At 33.9% G+C, this 19,797-nt stretch overlaps 1 protein-coding gene across 3 annotated transcripts in view; it reads left to right on the forward strand.

Annotated features, from left to right (window-relative positions):
* The window catches only part of KYNU (kynureninase), a 92,264-nt gene that overhangs the window by 56,133 nt on the left and 16,334 nt on the right, over positions 1–19,797 (forward strand). For all 3 annotated transcript variants that reach the window (XM_082841314.1, XM_082841315.1, XM_082841316.1), the window contains 2 exons: positions 1,363–1,461; positions 2,269–2,342. In XM_082841314.1, the coding sequence (XP_082697440.1) occupies positions 1,363–1,461; positions 2,269–2,342 (173 nt within the window). The remainder of the gene's footprint in view (positions 1–1,362; positions 1,462–2,268; positions 2,343–19,797) is intronic.

Genomic DNA, 19,797 nt, shown 5'->3' on the forward strand with positions numbered 1-19,797 from the left:
GCAAACCCATTACATATTGACATAAATAATATATTGTTAGGGAAGCAAAACTGTAGTTTCTAAAAGAAACAATAAAAGGAATGTTTTATATTTGGCAGATATTTTATATAGATAGAGATCTTTACTGTTTGGCTTCATAGCAGGCAACTGGTTTTATATATCTTCTGCATTCAATCTCTTGATTTTTTTTTTTCCTTTGTGAACCACAGGAATGAAATTGGACCTTGTACAGATATATATTTAGAAAAAGCAAAAGTAGTTTAATAGCTTTTTCAGTTAATTGTGAATAATCTTTGATACTACACCAGAATTTGACAAGTGAGAACTTCTTGGGAGTTGTGGTATGAAATGTGAAACCAAATCACTGATCTTTCTATGCTTTGTTACATTAAAATCCATTGGCTGATTTTTCATTTTGAATAGATCTTTTATCCATGCATGATATGTAACAATAAGCATTGGTCATTTGGAAAATATTGGTTCATTATTATCATATTTTACAAATATTGATATTTACATATTTCAGTATATGTTCTTTTAAAAATTATATATTACTTCTAAACTCATCAGAAATATCTTTAAATACTGGGAAATGGTCATATTCATAAAAGTGGATACAAGTTTTCCAAAATTCTACTTTATCTTGGTAACTACTTTTTTTCCTTGGCAACAAATCCTGTGAGTTATTTTCCTTAAATTGACAGACTCATTTAATTTTCCAAAATATGTCTGTCAAATACCTAAGTATGACCTACTATTGTTTGTATATAAGTTGCTCTTTCATGCAAAAACGGTTTTCCAGTAAGCTAAAGTGGCTAATTCAGCTTGCAACTCAAATAATTGTATAAGTGCATTACTTTGAGACAACTATCCTACTTCAGGATATGGTCAAATGTCTTATGCATAATTCCCACATTAAATCTTAAAAACAGGAAAATTAAGATATTGAGATTTAATATAAATGTATTAGTTTTATACTTTTATCAAGGATATATAGAAGTGAAATTAACTTTTTTATGCTGTAACTGAATGGCTTTGACACACAATGACAGTACAAGCTTCCACTACCTTGATTTGTGCTGAGGTGCCAGCAATTTCACCCATCATTGCTTTTGCATTATCATTGCAAATGTCAACACAGTGAAGAAGGCAAAGAATGTCTTCTTCATGGTATGAAAATTGTTTTGACCTGAAAGGGTCTTGGGAATGCCCAGGATTTTGTGACTCATACTTTGTGGGTCACTGTACCAAAGGATGAACTATATTTATGGTACAGCAGTGTGTCAAAGATTTTCTTAAGTATACTGTCTTTACTATTTCAAATCATTAAGTGAATTCAAAGTTTATTATGTTCTTCCACAGGGTTGTTTGGTTGGCTTTGATCTGGCACATGCAGTTGGAAATGTTGAACTCCACTTACATGAGTGGGGAGTTGATTTTGCCTGCTGGTGCTCCTACAAGGTATCAACAAACTAGTTAATATATTTTTATTCTTTTATTCCATATTGACATTAATCTAAATGTAAAACTGGATCAGTGGCCAATTTTAAGTATTTGAATTACTTACCTCCATTTCTTTCATTACTGTATTTTCTGACTCTAGTTAACTGTAGAGCACATGATAGAATAGTATAGGTTATTAAATTTTGCTATTTCCATCCTCTATAGAATACTATTCCTTCAATTCCCTGGCTGCTCTGTAAAAGTCAGGAGGTTCTGGAAAAAAAGCTCCACACTTAGAACTTAATTTAAATTGATCTGAGTTTTTTGTTGATATGTTGTGAAATTTCTACATAAGCAAAGATAATTCTTATGGAATCAACTTTGTACTGACATTTGAAGACAAGTTAATTGACAGGGAGCATGGATATAAAACCAATTTTATTTAAATTTAAGTGTTTTAAAAATATAATCTTTTATTATTATTTAAATAGTTTGTGACAAAATAATTGAAATGAATGAGCTCTGAAATGAGATAAATGTCACTGGAACTATTATCTACTAGTTGGGGCAAAATTTGGCTAAAAAATTAATAGCTATTTATTCTCGATTAATAATGCTATGTTTCATTTTTTTTTCTTTAAACAAGGTAACTCTAAATTCTGTTTTTTATAAAAGTTCAAATAGTCACACATTCTGATCTTGTCAAAAGTTGGTTTCATAACAAAAAAGTCAAATTATTACATTGTTTACTTTTGTCATACATATTTAGGTAAACCCATACAGTTTAATTTATTCTCAATCCAGTATTTTTTTTTTTTAATCCAGTATTTAAATTCAGGAGCAGGAGGTCTTGCTGGTGCCTTTGTCCATGAAAAGCATGCCTATACAATTAAACCTGCGTGAGTACTATCTTTAGATTCTTCTTTGGTGATGAATAAATGAACTTGCATTAATAATATGCTAAATTTACATGAGCTCTTTAAGATGCTATCCAATAAGAATCTGGACTGATTATAATTATTTTACTACTCTATGGACAATGATATGCTTTATCGGAAATAAATGGTTTCCAAAGAGTTCTCTTGGTTGAACAAGAAATTTAATCACAAAAGAGAAGCTTCAAGGCTAAAAATGAGTCCCTGTAATCATGCAGAGCAGATGGTTTAATGCGAAGAGACTACTTAACTTTTTTTCAAAAATTAGACTTTAGAAAATTTCAGGTTTCTCACATTGATGAATAAATCAAAGGCAACTAGAGCTGTGCCTAATAGAGCTTCAAAGTGGTATGTGATTATTAAAATTACATCTACCTTTAAAGCTGGAAACTTATAAAATGGTCTTGTAAGGAGTATCTTCTGTCCTAAAAAATTTTATAATCCATGAAAACTGAAGAAGCTGAACACTGAACAACAGACTGACTACATAAAAAGAAATACTTTTCAATTTTTATATAGCACTCCATTTTTTTAGAGCAAGTATAAATGCAAATGTGATACACCAACAAATTTACACATTTTTATTTGACTGGGGAACTCTTAAGTGTTTCTATTTTTTAAATCTGGTATGGAGATAAAGAAATAATATCCTGTAAAAAAAATCCTTTCAAAGTTGTATCAGAGTGTAGGTGATGAGGAGACTGTCTAGACTCCTAATAGGTAATATAATAACATTTGATTAGTTTTCTGAATCTTCTCAGTCACTGGTTGAGTGGTATAATCGTTATAAGAATTGAACGTGAATTAGTAATAAAACTTGGAGCACCTCACATTTTTGAGATTCTGTGCATATAAATCTTACAAATTTAAGATGATTTTCTATAGCTCATTTAATTATGTCTAAAATTTCCACAAGGCAAGTATTTTGTTAGGCAGACATCTTCCTTGAGTATATTGTCAGTACATTAGATTTCTCCCCTTGTCCCAAATTCTCTGAAAAGAATATAAAGCATATATTATATTATAGGAATACGATACATATTTTAAAAGGTCTCTTTTTCATTTTTAGCAAACCACATTGATAACATTTTACCTAGCATAAGTGTTTTCCATATAGACAGTATATAAGGTATTGCTTGCTTTTGCGTGAAGACTCACTACCTTGAGCATCTCCAACTCTCCACTTATTTAAATTGCAATAGAGGAATCAGCAAAGGGAAGCGAGGGTAAGTAATCTACACAAATTCTAGAGAATGCAAGTATTAGCAGTTTAACTGATTTTACAGCATCTCTATTGAACTTCAGATTTCTTTCACCGTTATTTGCCTTTCATGGATGAGGAACTGGAGAGGGTGGAGGGGTTGTAGTGTGTTCGCATGTGCCTCATCTTGTAGAATCCCACATCCTCTAGACCCAGTAAGCAATTGTTAAGTTTATGCTCCCAGGAGAAAGACCATGCAGACAGACCAGATTTACATTCCAGCTTGATCACTCACTTGCTGGTCCATAACCTGAAGAATGTCCTTGACTTCATAGTGTTCTAGCCTCTATATAAAGATAACATCAGCATTCACCTCATAGGCAATTACTGTGAGATTAAAATGGGATGATGCATGGAAAGCACTTAGCATAGCCACTGAAGCATGACAGGTGATCCATACATGTAGGCTAAGTATTTTGTTGCCTCAATGTGAAGCTGCATGTTAACTTGTAGAATTTTGCCTAGTAGAGACCATTTCTCTCAAGCAGGAAACATAGCCTTAAAGATTACAGCTTGTGACCTTGGGGACATTAAACCGTTTTGTACCTATTGCCAAGCTCAGACTGACCCTGTAAGTCTCTATTCCTTGAATTCTCTCTCATACTGGCCTCACCATCTTAATTGGCTCCCTTGCTAATTAATGAGTTGATTGAGATCTTTATATGTGTTCATTTTATATTTGTATGAGAGCCATGCTTTTAACTTTTTTGAAAATTATATGTTATTAACTATTGTTGCATTTTAACTATCTGGCTTTGGAGACTGACGACTCAATTCAGTCTGACTCATGTAGCCCTTCTTACAGGAAAGCCTGTTTGTTGTTTCTTCGTTTGTCTGTTGTTAAAGCTTCTTTTTATGTGATATCAGAGGGACTAATTCCGATGGTAACAACTTCTACCCTATAGTGGAACGTAACTGCTGTTGATGTTGTAAACTTTGTCAAGTAAACTTTGTCGCTTAAAAAGGGTGACATCTAGTGGCTAAACACATTATTTCAAATAAAGAGTACATATAACTTTTCCTGGTCCATTCATCCTTTTATCAAGTATTTTTAAAGTATATATATTTAAATCATTTTTTATTTTATATCATTTGACCCCATATTTATAGTGCAATGATTGTGTAGTCAAAGCCTTCGATAAAGAGGCAGGACAGGACGAAGGTGGAAGTTAGTGAGGGGCATTCTAGGTGCATGGTTCAACATAACGCATACATGTCTATCAAGGCTGAGAAGAAGGGCATTATGGGAGTGGTTGGCGGTTGGCCTACATGCTATAGTGAGTGGATCCCGGAACATGTAATCCTGCATTCTAAAAGTTTAATATTCATTATATAATTTCAAAGTATCTTTTATATGATGTTCCCATTAGCAACTGGTAAATTATATCTGTACCAAGAAATTTCACTTCCTTCTTTTGTTTAAATAGGCATTTTGGCCATTGTTCAAACCTGATGATGACCTAAGACTTTTTCCAAGAACCTTTGCCAATAAAAAGAATGAGTAGAGGCCAGAGTCAGTCCACTGCATTAAGCATTGTAACTCAAGCTATCATTCTCAACTAGAATTTGACCTTTTCCTAGTTTATCATCACTTTTTCTCATTCCAGTGTCATATTCTAAACCTTGTCTGTAGCTAAGAATTACACAAAGTTAGAACTGGTTGTGAGTAAATGTTATCTGTGTCTTCTTCCTTCAAGGCTGACTTCAATTTAGTCTACACAGTTAATTATTGCTCTGAAATATGAAGGAAAATATTTTAATTATAAGAATTTGACAATCAGAAATGTATCACTTTAAAAAATATACTTCAAAATCTTGAATTTTTCTTTTTAACTTTATAAGTGTTGACCTTTCTGATAGACTTCAGATCAATATTTAACCTTTTGGTTTTAGGGGATTCAAGCATATCTGAGGACCATAAAAAGATTCTTCTGTGAGAACCTATAGACTGCAATTCAAGACACCACCACCCACCTCTTCTTTTTTTTTAGAGAGACTCTAGCATGAAAACAGGAGTGGATTATGTGAGCTATTAAGATTCCTTCTATGGCTTACTTTTTTACCCTGTCCAATGAAATAACACATACAAGAAAACTGCTGTTCCTCACTTTCCATGCTGGCATAAAAAACCTCCAAATGGTCTCATATATCTCTTGAAATGCTAGTTTCTCCTACAATTTTTTTTTTAAAGTTTTCTGAGTGGCCAAGAATGGGGCCAACTGATAATTTTTTTTTTAAATGCCGGAATTTCAAATCATGCCAACACATTTCCATAAACAGCTAGAAGTATTTGATTGAAGACTTTAAGTAGAGATAACATTTTCAAAGCTTTATTGAGAACTTGAGTCATCTCCTTTATTATAATAAGTCATTTGCAGGTTAAAAAGAACCAATAGAAGAGGCTGGCTGACATCAGTGCATGGTTAAGGCATATTTTAGAACTCAGAAATGTAGGTTATTATTATTATTAGGGAACTTAAAAAAAGAGGAACAATAAAAGAAAACAACATTGTTTCCTATAAAACAATATAGGGAAGTCTAAGAAAGGATAATAATAAGCATCAAGAAAATTTAGAAAAAAAGACTTAAAAAATTATAAGCATGTACCATGCTTGACCCAACTGTACAATTAATGTTACATGGAGAGAGCATCTAATGCACATTTGTTCTGGGGAGTGCTGACTTGAAATATTTGATTCTACATACTTCTCCAGGCGATACTGGAGAATACCATAGCCCAAAACTCATCTATAATTTAAACCTTGTTTTGGTTTCTGTGATTCTTTCTGACTTACTACTTATCACATCCTTGTCTACTACCTGCATAAGGTCTTGTTGTTAAACGCTGAGAGAACAAGGAAGTGTAGGTGTGTGAATTCACAAGACTCCAAATGCTTTCAAATGGAACAGGCCAGTATCAATAGATTTTTCAGTGAGAGTTTTCACAGAATTCCTAGTTGATCTATGACCTAGACCTCCCAGGGCATCTGTTCTACCTATTTAGCATGTTTCTGGAGTTAGATGTTCAGTATGAATTAACATGGATGACTTCTCAGCCACAACTTCCTGCCCTATCAGACAGCCATATTAAATGTACTTGGCCATCCCCTTTGTCCTTAATGTGTACCTCCCACAGCCCTAATCTTCTAGTGTACCACTTTCCCTTGCTTCTGCTCCAATGTATGTGATTATTCTTCTATATTTTATAAGGTTTTCTCTTTCACTTTTTCATTGATTCTCTCAATGCCTCAACCATTGGTCCTCTTGCCCAGGAGTTTCTCATCCACAGTCATTATGTCAACAAGACATTTGTAAAAGACACCAATTTGCATTTCCAGCTTTACCACTTGCTTACTTTCTAGCCCTTACTTTCATCTGATTGCAAATTGCAAGAGTTCCTGATTACCAAAGCATTATTCCAGTCCCCAAAGATATATGACAATGTAGGGAAGCAAAAACTGTCATAGTAGGAAATTTTCACTAATGAACTACCCATTTATAAAATTAGCCTTTTCTAAACACCCTTTCCCAATTAGTACTAGCATTTATCTCTATGTTATCATAAAAAAGTTTAGACTCTTGCTGATTATAGAATGTTATAAGCATAACACAATAAAAACTTAACGCAAATGAATTGTAAAGTAACATTTTTCAAGAGATTCAGGATTTCATGATGCAAGTGATACTGAAGAACTGCTGAATCACAAAATCATGGACAATGAGAATATGTCAGAGTCAGAACCATTAACAGATGAAGTAGAAGAAATTAGACACAGTACTTCAAAAGCAAATGACTAGAATATCAGGGATTAAAAGGAAATGATGAATGCTTCAAAAATTTTGTGGAAATGATCATCTTTATGCTCATGCTAAAAAAGTTAAATGTAATACAAAAAAGATTGTAGTTTGCTATCACATTTGTTAAAATACACACAAAACCCCCACAATTTATTATTCTTTTTAATAATTAGCATATTATAATTTTAATGTAAGTTTTGTCAAATTATATTTATTTTACAATTTAAAATTTTATTTTCAAGAGCATCTCAATCAAATCTTTTATTCTTTTTTCCTCCATTATTTACTTCAAAAAGTATGGTTTACTGTTTTAAAATAGATGTATTTTAAATGGCCTTCTCCCAGTATTCCATTTGTAATCAAATAATGAGGACTTCCAATATATTCATACATCTTTCCAATCTTAGGAATTAAACATGATGAACCTTCCATTTTATCCTACTCCAAAACGAGTATCCTTTCTAAGGTGCTCACTGCTTTACCAAGTAAAGAGAATGTTCCTGAGTCAATTGAGGAGGCATGAGCAAATATAAACAACATAGATTTTTGTACAAGAAACTTTAATAGATAGAAATAAATATAGGATATTTCATATGATTTTTAAATCATACAATCTATTTGGAGAGATGCCATTTCAATAGCTGAATAAACAATTTAAATAACAGGTAACACAGGGATAGAATATGTGCCACAAGGCAATTTCTTAATAATTGCTGGGTGAATTTTCAGATATTGCCATAGGAACAGTGAAGGAATAGATAACTTTAACTCAGAGCTGCTTTGGAAAAGTTTGAAGAAGTTGGTTCACCACCAACTTACAGATACAATTCCTCTGCAAAATGGAATGCTATGTTAACTGAGTAAATTTTCTTTCTGTTACTTTGAAAGCTGAAATTGTTGCCTATTAGGGGGTTTCACTTGATTAGTTTCATAAATTTAAGGAAGTATAAAGAAGAGTTACTTAAATGACATTTCTTTAAGGGATATGTCAGGTGATCTTTATCTTTTTATACTCTTTACTAGAATTTTTATGGAATTTGAGTTATTGACTTAACATTTAAAAGTCTGCCGATTATCATAAAATTGCTCTTTATCTCTATTCTACAATATTTTAGAAATTATAAACAGTGGTAAAATCAAGTATGCTTCATACACTTAGTTCCAGAGCCATGCTCACGAGTGGGTTATACCTATTGCAAATCCTAGTCCCCAAAGCCTCATTGTAAGGGATCCAAAAGAAGACAATTTGATTGAAGAAAACTCGTTTATGGATTCATGGCATATAACCTATACCTGTCTTCATTCAGAAACCATTTTAGATCAATAACTCTAAAAGGATCCCTCATCTTCTTGGCTTGACACTTTACTGTGCATAATCATCTAGACAATTTTCCCGTGTGAATTTAAGCTGGGATCATAAAAATAACGTTTATGCACTGAGGCATGATCACAGTTAAAAATAATTTCAGTAAATAATCTGATTTTCTCAATTTAAGAGATAAAGGAATCCTGGCTCTTAAAAGAAAACCAAAATAGTAATCATCAGTATAAAAAGATACATTAAAGCCATTGTTGCTCGCAAATCACTATTCTCAGATAATGATGACATAAAGATTAATTTGAGAAAACTGAAGTCCTTTGAAACCTCAAAATTTATTTTCTCTTTGAAAATTGCAGACTTGTGTCCCTGGAGACATATGAGGTCAGTGAACCTTTTAAACACAAAAAGTAAAACTTGTCAAAGAACTTCTGCTCTTGTTTTAATTACTTCAAGTTTTGTCCCTAAAGTAACCTTCAGAATCTGCAAGCGTTTTTAATATAAACTATGGAGAGCTACTGCTAAACTTTTATTTGTTGTTGTTGAGAAAACACATGTATCCATCTGACTTTTTATGACTGTCAAAACAGCCACGGTGCAATGATACTGTTGTGCGGGGCAGCTTGGGAAACTGCTCATCACACACAGACCCACTGGGTCCTGGTGCTTCCAAGAGTGAGCTGTGCCAACTTCACAGGTCACAGGAATACTTGGAATGCATTACTCAGAAGAGAGGTCTGAATTCCTATGATCCATTTTCTCTTTGGTCACTTGTTTTTAACTCTACCCCAGAGGAGAGGGTTTGATTGAGTGGGAGTTATCATTTTCTCTAGGATGGAGGTTTGTCCCCATCATGGTAACGTCCTGTAGAGATAGCTTGCCTTCATTCTCTTATAAATCCTTGCTCCAATCAGATGTGGTCAGAGTCTCAGAAGATTTAGCACAAGCATGGAAACCTAGGCAGAAAATGCCCATTTGATTCTTTTTTTTTTTTTAAAGGGGGCTTGTGATCCTTGTGAGAATTCATCTTAGTATGTCCAATGTGATTGTTTGAAAAATTGACTAAATTAATTCTAAATGTTTAAGTACAAGGACATTGTCCTTTGAATTTTCCTTTACTTTCATAATCCACAACGCCCAAGAAAATATTTTTAAAATTTTGTTGTTGGATATATGGCTCTTTCTTTACTCTCAGCATAACAGACAAACCATCTTCTAGCATATGGAAGCATTTCTACTTTGCAAGGTATTCTGAAGTGGGTATGATTTGCAAAATACTGTCAAATTAAATATGCATTTCCATATGCTTCTACAAAGACCAAATATATCCATGAAAACCAGCTATATACAACTTCAAAAGTCCTTCATGAGTATTTTAATCAACATTGCAAATAGTTCTTTCTAAAGTCCTAAATTCAGACATCTTCTTGATGTGTTTTATGCTTTTAGCATCAATGTTACCACAGATTATAAACCAATATTTTATAGTAATAATACATTTCAATGAATCATATGCAGAAATTTTTTCTTAATGAAGCTTTCACACCAAGAAAATATTGATTTAGCTCTTGTAAGGACAGCATATTATTCTGAATCTTCAGGAAACAATTTTCATTAACCAAAACTTACAATAACAGGAAGTACTTTCTTATAACTATGCTTATCATACTGTTAGCTCACTGAACATATTTTAACAAGCCTCCTTTTGAGTAAGATTTGAAGATGTAATTGAATATGTAACAGAACCAAGTAAAGCACTCTATCTTAATGATATTTACATTATGATTGGGCAAATGAGTGGAGGAAAAGGAATTGAACCCCCATACATCCACAACTCCTTTCCAAAGCAGTGTTAAATCAGCTGACTTAGAACAGAGCAGAGCAATTGTGAATAGATGAATTTTTTTAGAAAATAGGAACTGATAAAGATCTTTACTAAGAGTGAGTTGGTAATATTACCTGTCTAATGTCATGGCCATATTGAGCCTTAAAATGGTCATGCTTAGGGACTAGTTGCTGACATCAAGGGATGAATGCACAATTCACGAGCTGAAACATCCTGTTTTGTCAAGATTTTTGTTGTCACTAGTACCTTTGAATCTGCTTTTATCACTTAGCCGTAAGTTTACTTTTCCTTCAAATATGCTGTTTCCCAACTGCCTGGATTTAGGTTTTCCTTGCTCCTTCTCTCATTTTTAGTTGAGCTTTTGTTTTTTTGCCTTTTGTTATAGTTTATATCTGTTTTCTCTGATCCTTATTCCTATGCTGTAGCTCCACCTTTCCTATATGTGCCTGAACTACTGTTATTTTTGAATTTCAGTATCTACTTGAACTTTAGCAACTGTGTTCCTGTTTCCCAAGCCTTTCTTCTCACTCTGCATGGTAGTTTAGAAATATTAATGCCTCATTGTGAGAAATGGCCTAAAAACTTTCTGGGATACTTATGTACCCACGCAACCTGCCCATATCCCACCCAACTGATATTACTTCCCTGAAGGCAGTGTTTTAGTATGCTCAAAGTCACCCTTGTTGGCATTTGGTCATCCTATTGGATGGCTTGCTTAGAAAAGACTGTCAGTGGAGGCTTGAAGAAACACCTTGGCTGATTATAGATGAATAGAGCTTGGACTAACCAAAAAGAAAGAGGAAAAAAGTATACAATTGTTCATGAAAAGAAGTTAATATTGTCACTGAACATTGTGGAAGAATTTTGACTTATAATCTTTTAAGGCACAGCTGCATAATGTCCTTGTACCACATTTACATTCATTAAAGAAATATTTATGGAGCATCTACTATATTCCAGGCATTTTTTTTAAGTGTCTGGGATATATGGACAAATAAAGCAAAGATTCCTCCCCTTATAGAGCTTACATTCCAGTAAAGAAAGATAGATTATACACATAATAAAGAGCAAATTGTATGATATGTTTGAAGTTGATAAGTCCTATAGACAATTGGAAAAACAAGACATTAAAAGGAGGTATAAGAATACTCTGTGGGGCTTCTCTGGTGGCGCAGTCGTTAAGAATCTGCCTGCCAATGCAGGGGACACGGGTTTTCGCCCTGGTCCGGGAAGATCCCACATGCCGCACAGCAACTGAGTCCATGAGCCATAACTACTGAGCCTGCGCTCTAGAGCCCGCAAGCCACAACTACTGAGCCCACGTGCCACAACTACTGAAGCCCGCATGCCTAGAGCCCGTGCTCCACAACAGGAGAGGCCACCGCGAAGAGAAGCCCGTGTACCACAACAAAGAGTAGCCCCCGCTCAATGCAACTAGAGAAAGCCCACACACGGAAATGAAGACCCAACGCAGACAAAAGAAAAAAAGAAAAAGAATACTCTGTGGAATCCTTGGCATTGCACAGTATTAAAAAGGCATTCAGGAAAGCTCACCATTGGGAAAATATGATGTGGATGAAGAGGTGAATGCGGTGGAGACTGGACAAAATAATTATTTGGTGAAGAGGGCTCCAGGCAGTGGGAGTATTTTATCAAAAGCTCAAAGACAAGAGTGTGTTGAGAAAGCCAGCATGGCTGGAATAGAATGAATAAGCTGGAGATGAGTGAGACAAAGTGGTCCAGAAAATGCAGGCCCTTATAAGGCAATGTAAAGACTTGGGATACATTGCCCATTTTGCTGAAAAGTGACATGACAGCAAATTTAAAATGATAATTCTGGTGGCTTTCTTGGGAATAGGTTGTAGGAGGGTAAGGGTAGACTTTGGGAGACCTGCTGGGGAACCATTAAAGAATGCAGACAAGAGGTGACAACAATTCAAAGCAGGGGAGCAGCAAAGGAGGTGATGAGAAGTTGTAGGCTTCTAGATTTATTACAAAAGATAGGTGGCAGCACTCTGAAGGAGGTCAGAAACAGAAATGTGGATGTCAGTTAAGTGATGTTTGCAATCACACAGAAGTGAGCCACTCACTATCTAAAATATAGTAATGGCAAGAGGGATAAAGAAAGCAGGACAGAGTTAAAAGTTATTAGGAAATTAGAGGACATAGAGAAAAGTTTGGCTAGAGGGACAAGAATGAGGGGAGAATCAGACTGATGTCTGTCCAAATGATACTAAAATACTCAAATGTCATACAGTTATTTCAACTATCAACTAAAAAAATATTTCTTGAGCATCTACTACAGGCAAAGCAGTATGCAAACCCTGGGGATACAGACAAGAATAAGCCTGTTTTCTTGGGATTTATCATTCTGTGTGACAGGGAAAAGGAAGAGAAACGTTGGAGAAAGTCTCCTAACTCTTAGTCAGACTGAAAGGGAACAGGCAGTGGTGGGGTGTTCCAGGCAGGATCATCGAGGTCCTTGTGTTTCAAGTTAAGGAGTTTTGATTTTTATCTTAAAAACAAAGGGGTGCCATTGACTGCTCATATGGAACAAGACTGCAAATTCAAGTCTCATCACCTCTCCAGGTATTGGTTTGATTATGGGAAAAATAAATAGTTAGGCCGGGGCATCTTTAAGATTCCCTTCCAGTTTTCAAACTCTCTGATTCTTCAGTAATAAACATGAAGCTTTCGAATAAGGTAAACTGCTGATAGGGATAACTCAGAAATTAAAACCAATTTAATGGAAATCTGTGCATCATCGGTTATATTAAGTTTGATGACCCTCTTCCCTTCTGTTTTTTTGTAATAGGTGGATACAGTAATGCCCAGTAAGTTCAGACAAATTTATAACAAACTTTACTGTAACTTTCTCATCTTTTTCATTTTCTCAAGTATGAAAGAGTACCATGTTCACATTTCCTAAGCTCAGCTACCAAATTTTTTATTATGAAAATTAAGACTATATAAAAGCTATTTGAATGAATAAATTTCTCATTACATCCTCAATAAAACAACCTTTGTGGAACTTTTGATTCTGTGAAACCTGATTATTTGATGAGGATTTTAAGTAATATACTTTCACTTGAGGTTCGGTTATAGAGGACATTAGGATATGAGATAACAGACAAACTTATTCACAATTGCTATTACAGATTTTGTTTAAAAATAAACAATTATGCTGTACCCCAAATGTTCCTTTTTTTTTGTAATGCTATAACAGTTTTGTTGATTCAACACATTTTCTGAAACCATGAAAGCAGTAAGACAATTGTATTTAGTTCTAAGTTGTGCCCGAGAGAGAGAGAGAGAGAGAGAGAGAGAGAGAGAGAGAGAGAGAGAGAGAGAGAAATAAGAGAAGAGGGGTGGGGAGGGGAGGGAAGAAGAAAGGAAAGAGGAAGAGGGAAAAGAAGAGGAAAAGGAAAAGAAAAAAAAAAAGAAACTTACTCCCAGTCAGGTTTATATTCCTAAGCACAGACTTAAATTATTAAATGTGTGGTGATAAATTGCCAAATTAAAGGGCATCATGAAAGCAGTTTTTAATGCAAATGTACTTCCTTAGAAAAGATTGTGATCTATTTCTTTATATGTGGGATTTTGCTCCAATGAATAATTGCACTTTTAACATAAGCTAAGAAAACCGGGATAAGTTGTTTTGTTTAGTTTTGGTGAGGTATGGGGTGAGGAGAGGTAAGGGGTTTGCAGAATAAGTTAAATTAATTCAGTGCATGAAATATTTAGGGATTCATACTGGAGATTCTGCCATTAAAGTCTTGCTAAGGAGATCAAGGAGCACTTTGATATTTCATTTCATAACTCTTAGCATCCAAAATCATATTGATTGGATCCCTAGTGGCTTCCTCTTACTGAATCTGAATATCATGGCTCAAAGATGCCTTTATTGTAAGTGATGCTTTCCATTTGATAATACTTATTTGAAACTCCTTTTAGGAAATTTATGATGTTCAAGAACAAAAAGCATATTAAAATCTTTACTTTTTATTATTTATTGGATCTCTCCCAACACCTTCTCTCAAAATTCTGTTAACATCCTCATTTTAAGTAAATTTACTCACTGCTTGATTTTTAATTTTTGATGGCAAAAGATTCAAATTTCTATCCTAGTATGATGAGATTGCATCTTAATTGTTATTGTTCATATTCAATTTGTAGATATGATTTATGAGCTTGTGATAATAGCTACTTATAAGCTAATTTAATGGTTTTTAATTTTACTGCATTAGCTTTAGAATATTTGTCTTTAGAATTCATGCCACGATTTCATTTATATTACATTTCTTTTGTATTTTGATTTTCCCTTTCCTGCATTCCAAGTGGTGGAGTCTTAAAATGAATTTAATTTTCCCCTAGGTTCTTAGAAATGTATTTTGAGTTTGAATAAATATTCTTTGAAATAATCATTTCTTTATTTGACTTTAAACAGCCCCCATTCCATCTGTCAAGACTTCAAGGTGTAATATATGATCGATACACATACTCAGATTCATTAAATTAGATACCTAGGTCCATGCATTTTGAAGAAAAGAAACTGACTACAGTGATTATGAAAGGACAGAGTCAAAAACTTTTTTTTTGAGGAAGGAAAAACATTGTGTATAAAAAAATGTGGCTGTCATCTAGACTGGCATTTTGCCAGGTCAGAACCTTAAGCGTAGTATTTAAGTAATCTAAGGAATATTGGGGTTTTTTTAGACTCCTTGATGAATTAAAAAAAAAAAAAAGACTGCCCAGGCGATTTTGCATGTGTTTGTGAATATACTTGGTCATGATGGTCTATACCTGTATTTGGGCTTTAAGGACTAATAACTGTATTATCTTCAACTAATTTTTTTTTTTAATTAATTTTTTTGGCCACCAACGTGAGGCATGTGGGATCTTAGTTCCCCGACCAGGGATGGAACACACGCCCCTGACAGTCGAAGCAGAGTCTTAACCGCTGGACTGCCAGAGAATTCCCCTATCTTTGACTATTTATCCAGCATCTTGGAACCTCAATTTTCTCATCTGTTTAATGAGGATGATAATAATATCTACATCACAGGATTCTTTTGTAGATTGATTGTTTAGAACAATGTTTGATTCATAATGAAATCTCAATTAACATTTGTTTTTGTTGCTCTCAAAATTAATAAAACAACTACAAGAACCTAAATCAGGACGAACCCACAAAATCAAATCAAATTCTTTTGAGTATTTTTACAAGATCTTTGCTTGATGTTTGAGGAGTCAGTCACCTAGTTTCATGTTGTTCACTTTCCAGCATTGGAAAATAATATGGGGAAAAGACTTTATCTTTTTAACATACTATTTTAATAAACAAAATTCTTTTTCCTTTTCTTATTTAAATTAACAATGATTTTCAAAATTTTAATCTAGTTATGGTAAAAGTTGAATTAGTATGGGCTCTTATATTAACATATATCATTGATGTTATTTATCATGAAAATATTCAGGATAACCTGAAAAATGTCAGGAGTTAAAGAAGAGATTCTAAGATCCTTTTACTTTACAAGGAATTATGGGTAAAAATAAATTTTAATAAGATAAAAATGTCATTCTCTTGTTGTAACACCCCATTTAAATTATTAATTTTTATCAAGTGAAAGTATAGAGCAATTAATTTTAGAAAGTTGTAATTATTTCCAGAAGAAATAATATTTAGAATTTCATTAAGATTATAGATACCACAAATGATTAAAAGAATATGGTAATTATTAATCTTTTATATCAGAATAAAGACATAGAGGAAGAAAAGCATCACATGAAAATCAGTGACAGTTTGGGACAATTAACCACTATTGGCTTCAGGAATTTGAAGCACATACAACATGGAATAGCTCCTCTATCCTCTTTTTTCATAACTGTAAGAGTATTTGTACTATGATTTGTTGAGTTGTTTTGATGAAAATTTTCAAGTAATTGCTTTGGTAACAGAGTTCAGTGATGTCACTGTCACATTCTGATGATGCTATATCAACCACAGCTTCTCACTGTGGGTCAGTGTTTCTGCTCACTTACTGGGCAGGATGTGGGCTTAACTAGCTACATTCCTTTAGATGATCACTCAAACCCTGTAAGCCTTACTTTTCTCAAATATAAAATGATGGAAACAATACCAACCTCAGAATGTTGTTGCAAAGATTAATAAGTAAGATGACATGAAACGATCTTGCCCATTTTCCAGCAAACATATCTTTGTTTCTGCCCTTTTTTTCCCTTAGCAGTTCAATATGCAAAAGCTTTGCCCAACCATGCCTTTTGAATAGGATTTCCTGTTGGCATAAGAACAAGCAATTTGATTTGATAGATCACTCCGAAATGTTCTATAGGATTATATAATTTCCATCCAGAAGTGACACAGATGTGGTGGCTAGGGGTGATGGATGGCAAACAATTAGAATCTCCAATGCGGCTGGCCCAGAGGTTAGTCTCCCAGTATCTTTTGTACTAAGCCATTGGATAGAAAAATATAATCTCTTTAGTGAATAAATTCAAAAGAAGCATATTATCATCAAATAATGAGGCAACTCAGAAAAAATTACAATATCATATTTGTACTTTTTCAGATAAAAAGTTAAAGTACTTTTATGGACTCAGTAAATAAAGCATAAAAAATGATGCCTTGACCTCAGTTATAGACTCAGGTCCAAGTACTTTTTCCCCTAAAGAAGAAAACTTTTTCCCTCCGTGTATTTACTTGTTCCTTTTATATTTGGGCTATGAACGTGCCATCAGTACTTTTAAGCATGAACTATAATTTCCTCCTATGATACCACGTTCATATCTAGGTCTTTGATGGTATCTTTGGATACCATGTATCTAGGTCTTTGATGTTTCTGTCAGATATGCCCAGCAATCATAACTCATACTCCTGAATTTTTAATAGCACTCCACAAACAGAAATGATAAATACCTAGTTTTTTAATGAATACACAAAAATGAAGGAAAAGTTGCTAAATAAGAAAAAAAGTATCGAAGTACTCTCCCAATTTTTATTTTAAACCTGTTGAAAAAAGATGGAAAAAAAATTCCCAGTTTTCCATTACCCTGTCTCATAGCCACTGTATTTGCCTCAGATTTTTAAAAAAGAAAATGCCAAGAGGAAAATTTTGAATCCGTTTCCAAAGGAAGCATTACGTGCAAAAGGGCTCATACATTATTTTTTTGATTTGTAACTATAGAAGAAATCATTCTCTTTAACAAACTGTAGTATCTTTCTTCTCTTTCAAAAGATAGAAATAACATAAAAAAAATAGTCAATGCCTCTGTACTAAATGATAGTGAATGAATCTAATTCATTCAGGCTAGAACTCCTTTCTTTATTCCACTTTTTTTATGCAAACATAATCTTAGCCTCAATAGAAAAGGTGATACTGAGTTCCCCTCAGTACCCAGCACAGTTCTATGCCTGCTGAAAGAATGGGTTTTCAATAAATATACACCATGATAAATATAAGTACCTCAAATAAACAATTACATTGTACACTGATTTGTTTTCCCACTCAATTTAACTCATCCATATAGCTCAGTTATGTGTTCAGATTAACTAAAGAAAGGTTCTGATTCTGGATATTTAATTCAAAAACATATGAGAACTTTGATAAACATATTTTTCATTTTATAATTGATTTCAGTTGTCATCAGAAATTTAATAATTTTTTAGTAAGTTACATATGTAAATGTCACCAGACCATAAACTTAGGTGGACAAATAATTTTATTTTCTTTATTTTCATCTATCAACTCATTTGATTCAGGAAATTCAGTCTTATAACTTTGAGGTATACTTAGTGACTTTTCTCAGTAAATTCAGAATTTAAGCTCTGTCAGTTCAGAGTTCTTTTCTTGTCCTTCTCTCCTTAGGATGGCATCTAAGGTTGCACGATGGGTGACGTACAGAGTGCCCAGACATAGATAAAGGAGAGGCATCTTGTCTACAGCCATCTCCTGGAATCCATTAAAATGTACCTGGCACTCCCTTGGTCATCTGCTCCCATTACTGCTACATCCTCCAAGATGTCTGTGGAGCTACCATGACCCTATGCCCTTTATCTCAAGCTCCAATGGGGATGCTGACTTTCTCAGTCACTTCGATTTCCTTCTCTGGGGAAACAGGAATTTCAGGATACTCTCTTGGGTCTCTTGGGTTAGTATGATCCTAGATTATAAATGGAGGTGCTATCACAGGCCCTTCTGCTAACCTTTTTTGTATGAAGATTATGGCACCAACCTGGCATAGAGGGATTCTTACAAACCCTTTGGATTGCCACATAGGACTGAGGGAACATGGCTCAGGAATTTCGTATCATTAGATCCTCCCAAACATATCTGGAATTCCCACTGACCTCTCAAGCATCCCAACTCCCATCCCCTAGAACTTAACTGGGGGTAGGGAGTGCAGCCCAGCTCTGTATTAGGAATATGAATCCAGTCTTTCTATTTTCCTTTCTGAAGCTTCCCATTCCTCAGCACTCACAAAGGTCATTTGATTCATGGGTTAGATTTATTATTCTCTTTTCTTTTTGCTGCTTACAGCATAAACTTTATGCTAGGCTATTATATGAGACACTTGATAATTAGAATTCCAAAATGTCTATCTACTGCAAGTCAAAAGCCTTGGCTTTTAAAGACTACTGACTCTGCTATAAGTTTCAATAGCTTGTTTTGAACTCAAAGCTAAAAGGAGTATACATCTTTTGGTGCTCTCCACTTAACAAATGACCCTGAAGCAATAAAATTTATTGATTCATTGTGGAGAAGAAAGTTTTAGAAAATTATTTGTAAATGATGAGAAAATTTTTAATTAATACCTTCAAAGTTTTTTTTTTACCACCCCAAACATTTTTTTCCAAACAATATTATGTCAGTAGTTGTCCCTGAAGCCATAGATTTTTCAAGTCAAGAGAAACTGGCAATTAATATGTGACTAAAAATATCATACATAGCAGGAGCAGAACCCAAACTGGATCATCAGTTTTCTAATAAGTTTTAGAGCTTTATTCTGGAAAAATCATTTGAAAACAATTCTGAAGTTGAATATTAAGTCTACACCTAGAAATTTAGTAAACTCAATAAAAAATCAGCAGAATTCATTTAAAGTCAAACAGTATAACACACACAAAAATATAAAAGTTGAAAAGGGAGGTGGTGTGAAATTTGCCTTCATAATCTTC

This window comes from Leucopleurus acutus (assembly GCF_964270905.1).
Source record: "Leucopleurus acutus genome assembly, chromosome: 6".
Classification (NCBI taxonomy): domain Eukaryota; kingdom Metazoa; phylum Chordata; class Mammalia; order Artiodactyla; family Delphinidae; genus Leucopleurus; species Leucopleurus acutus.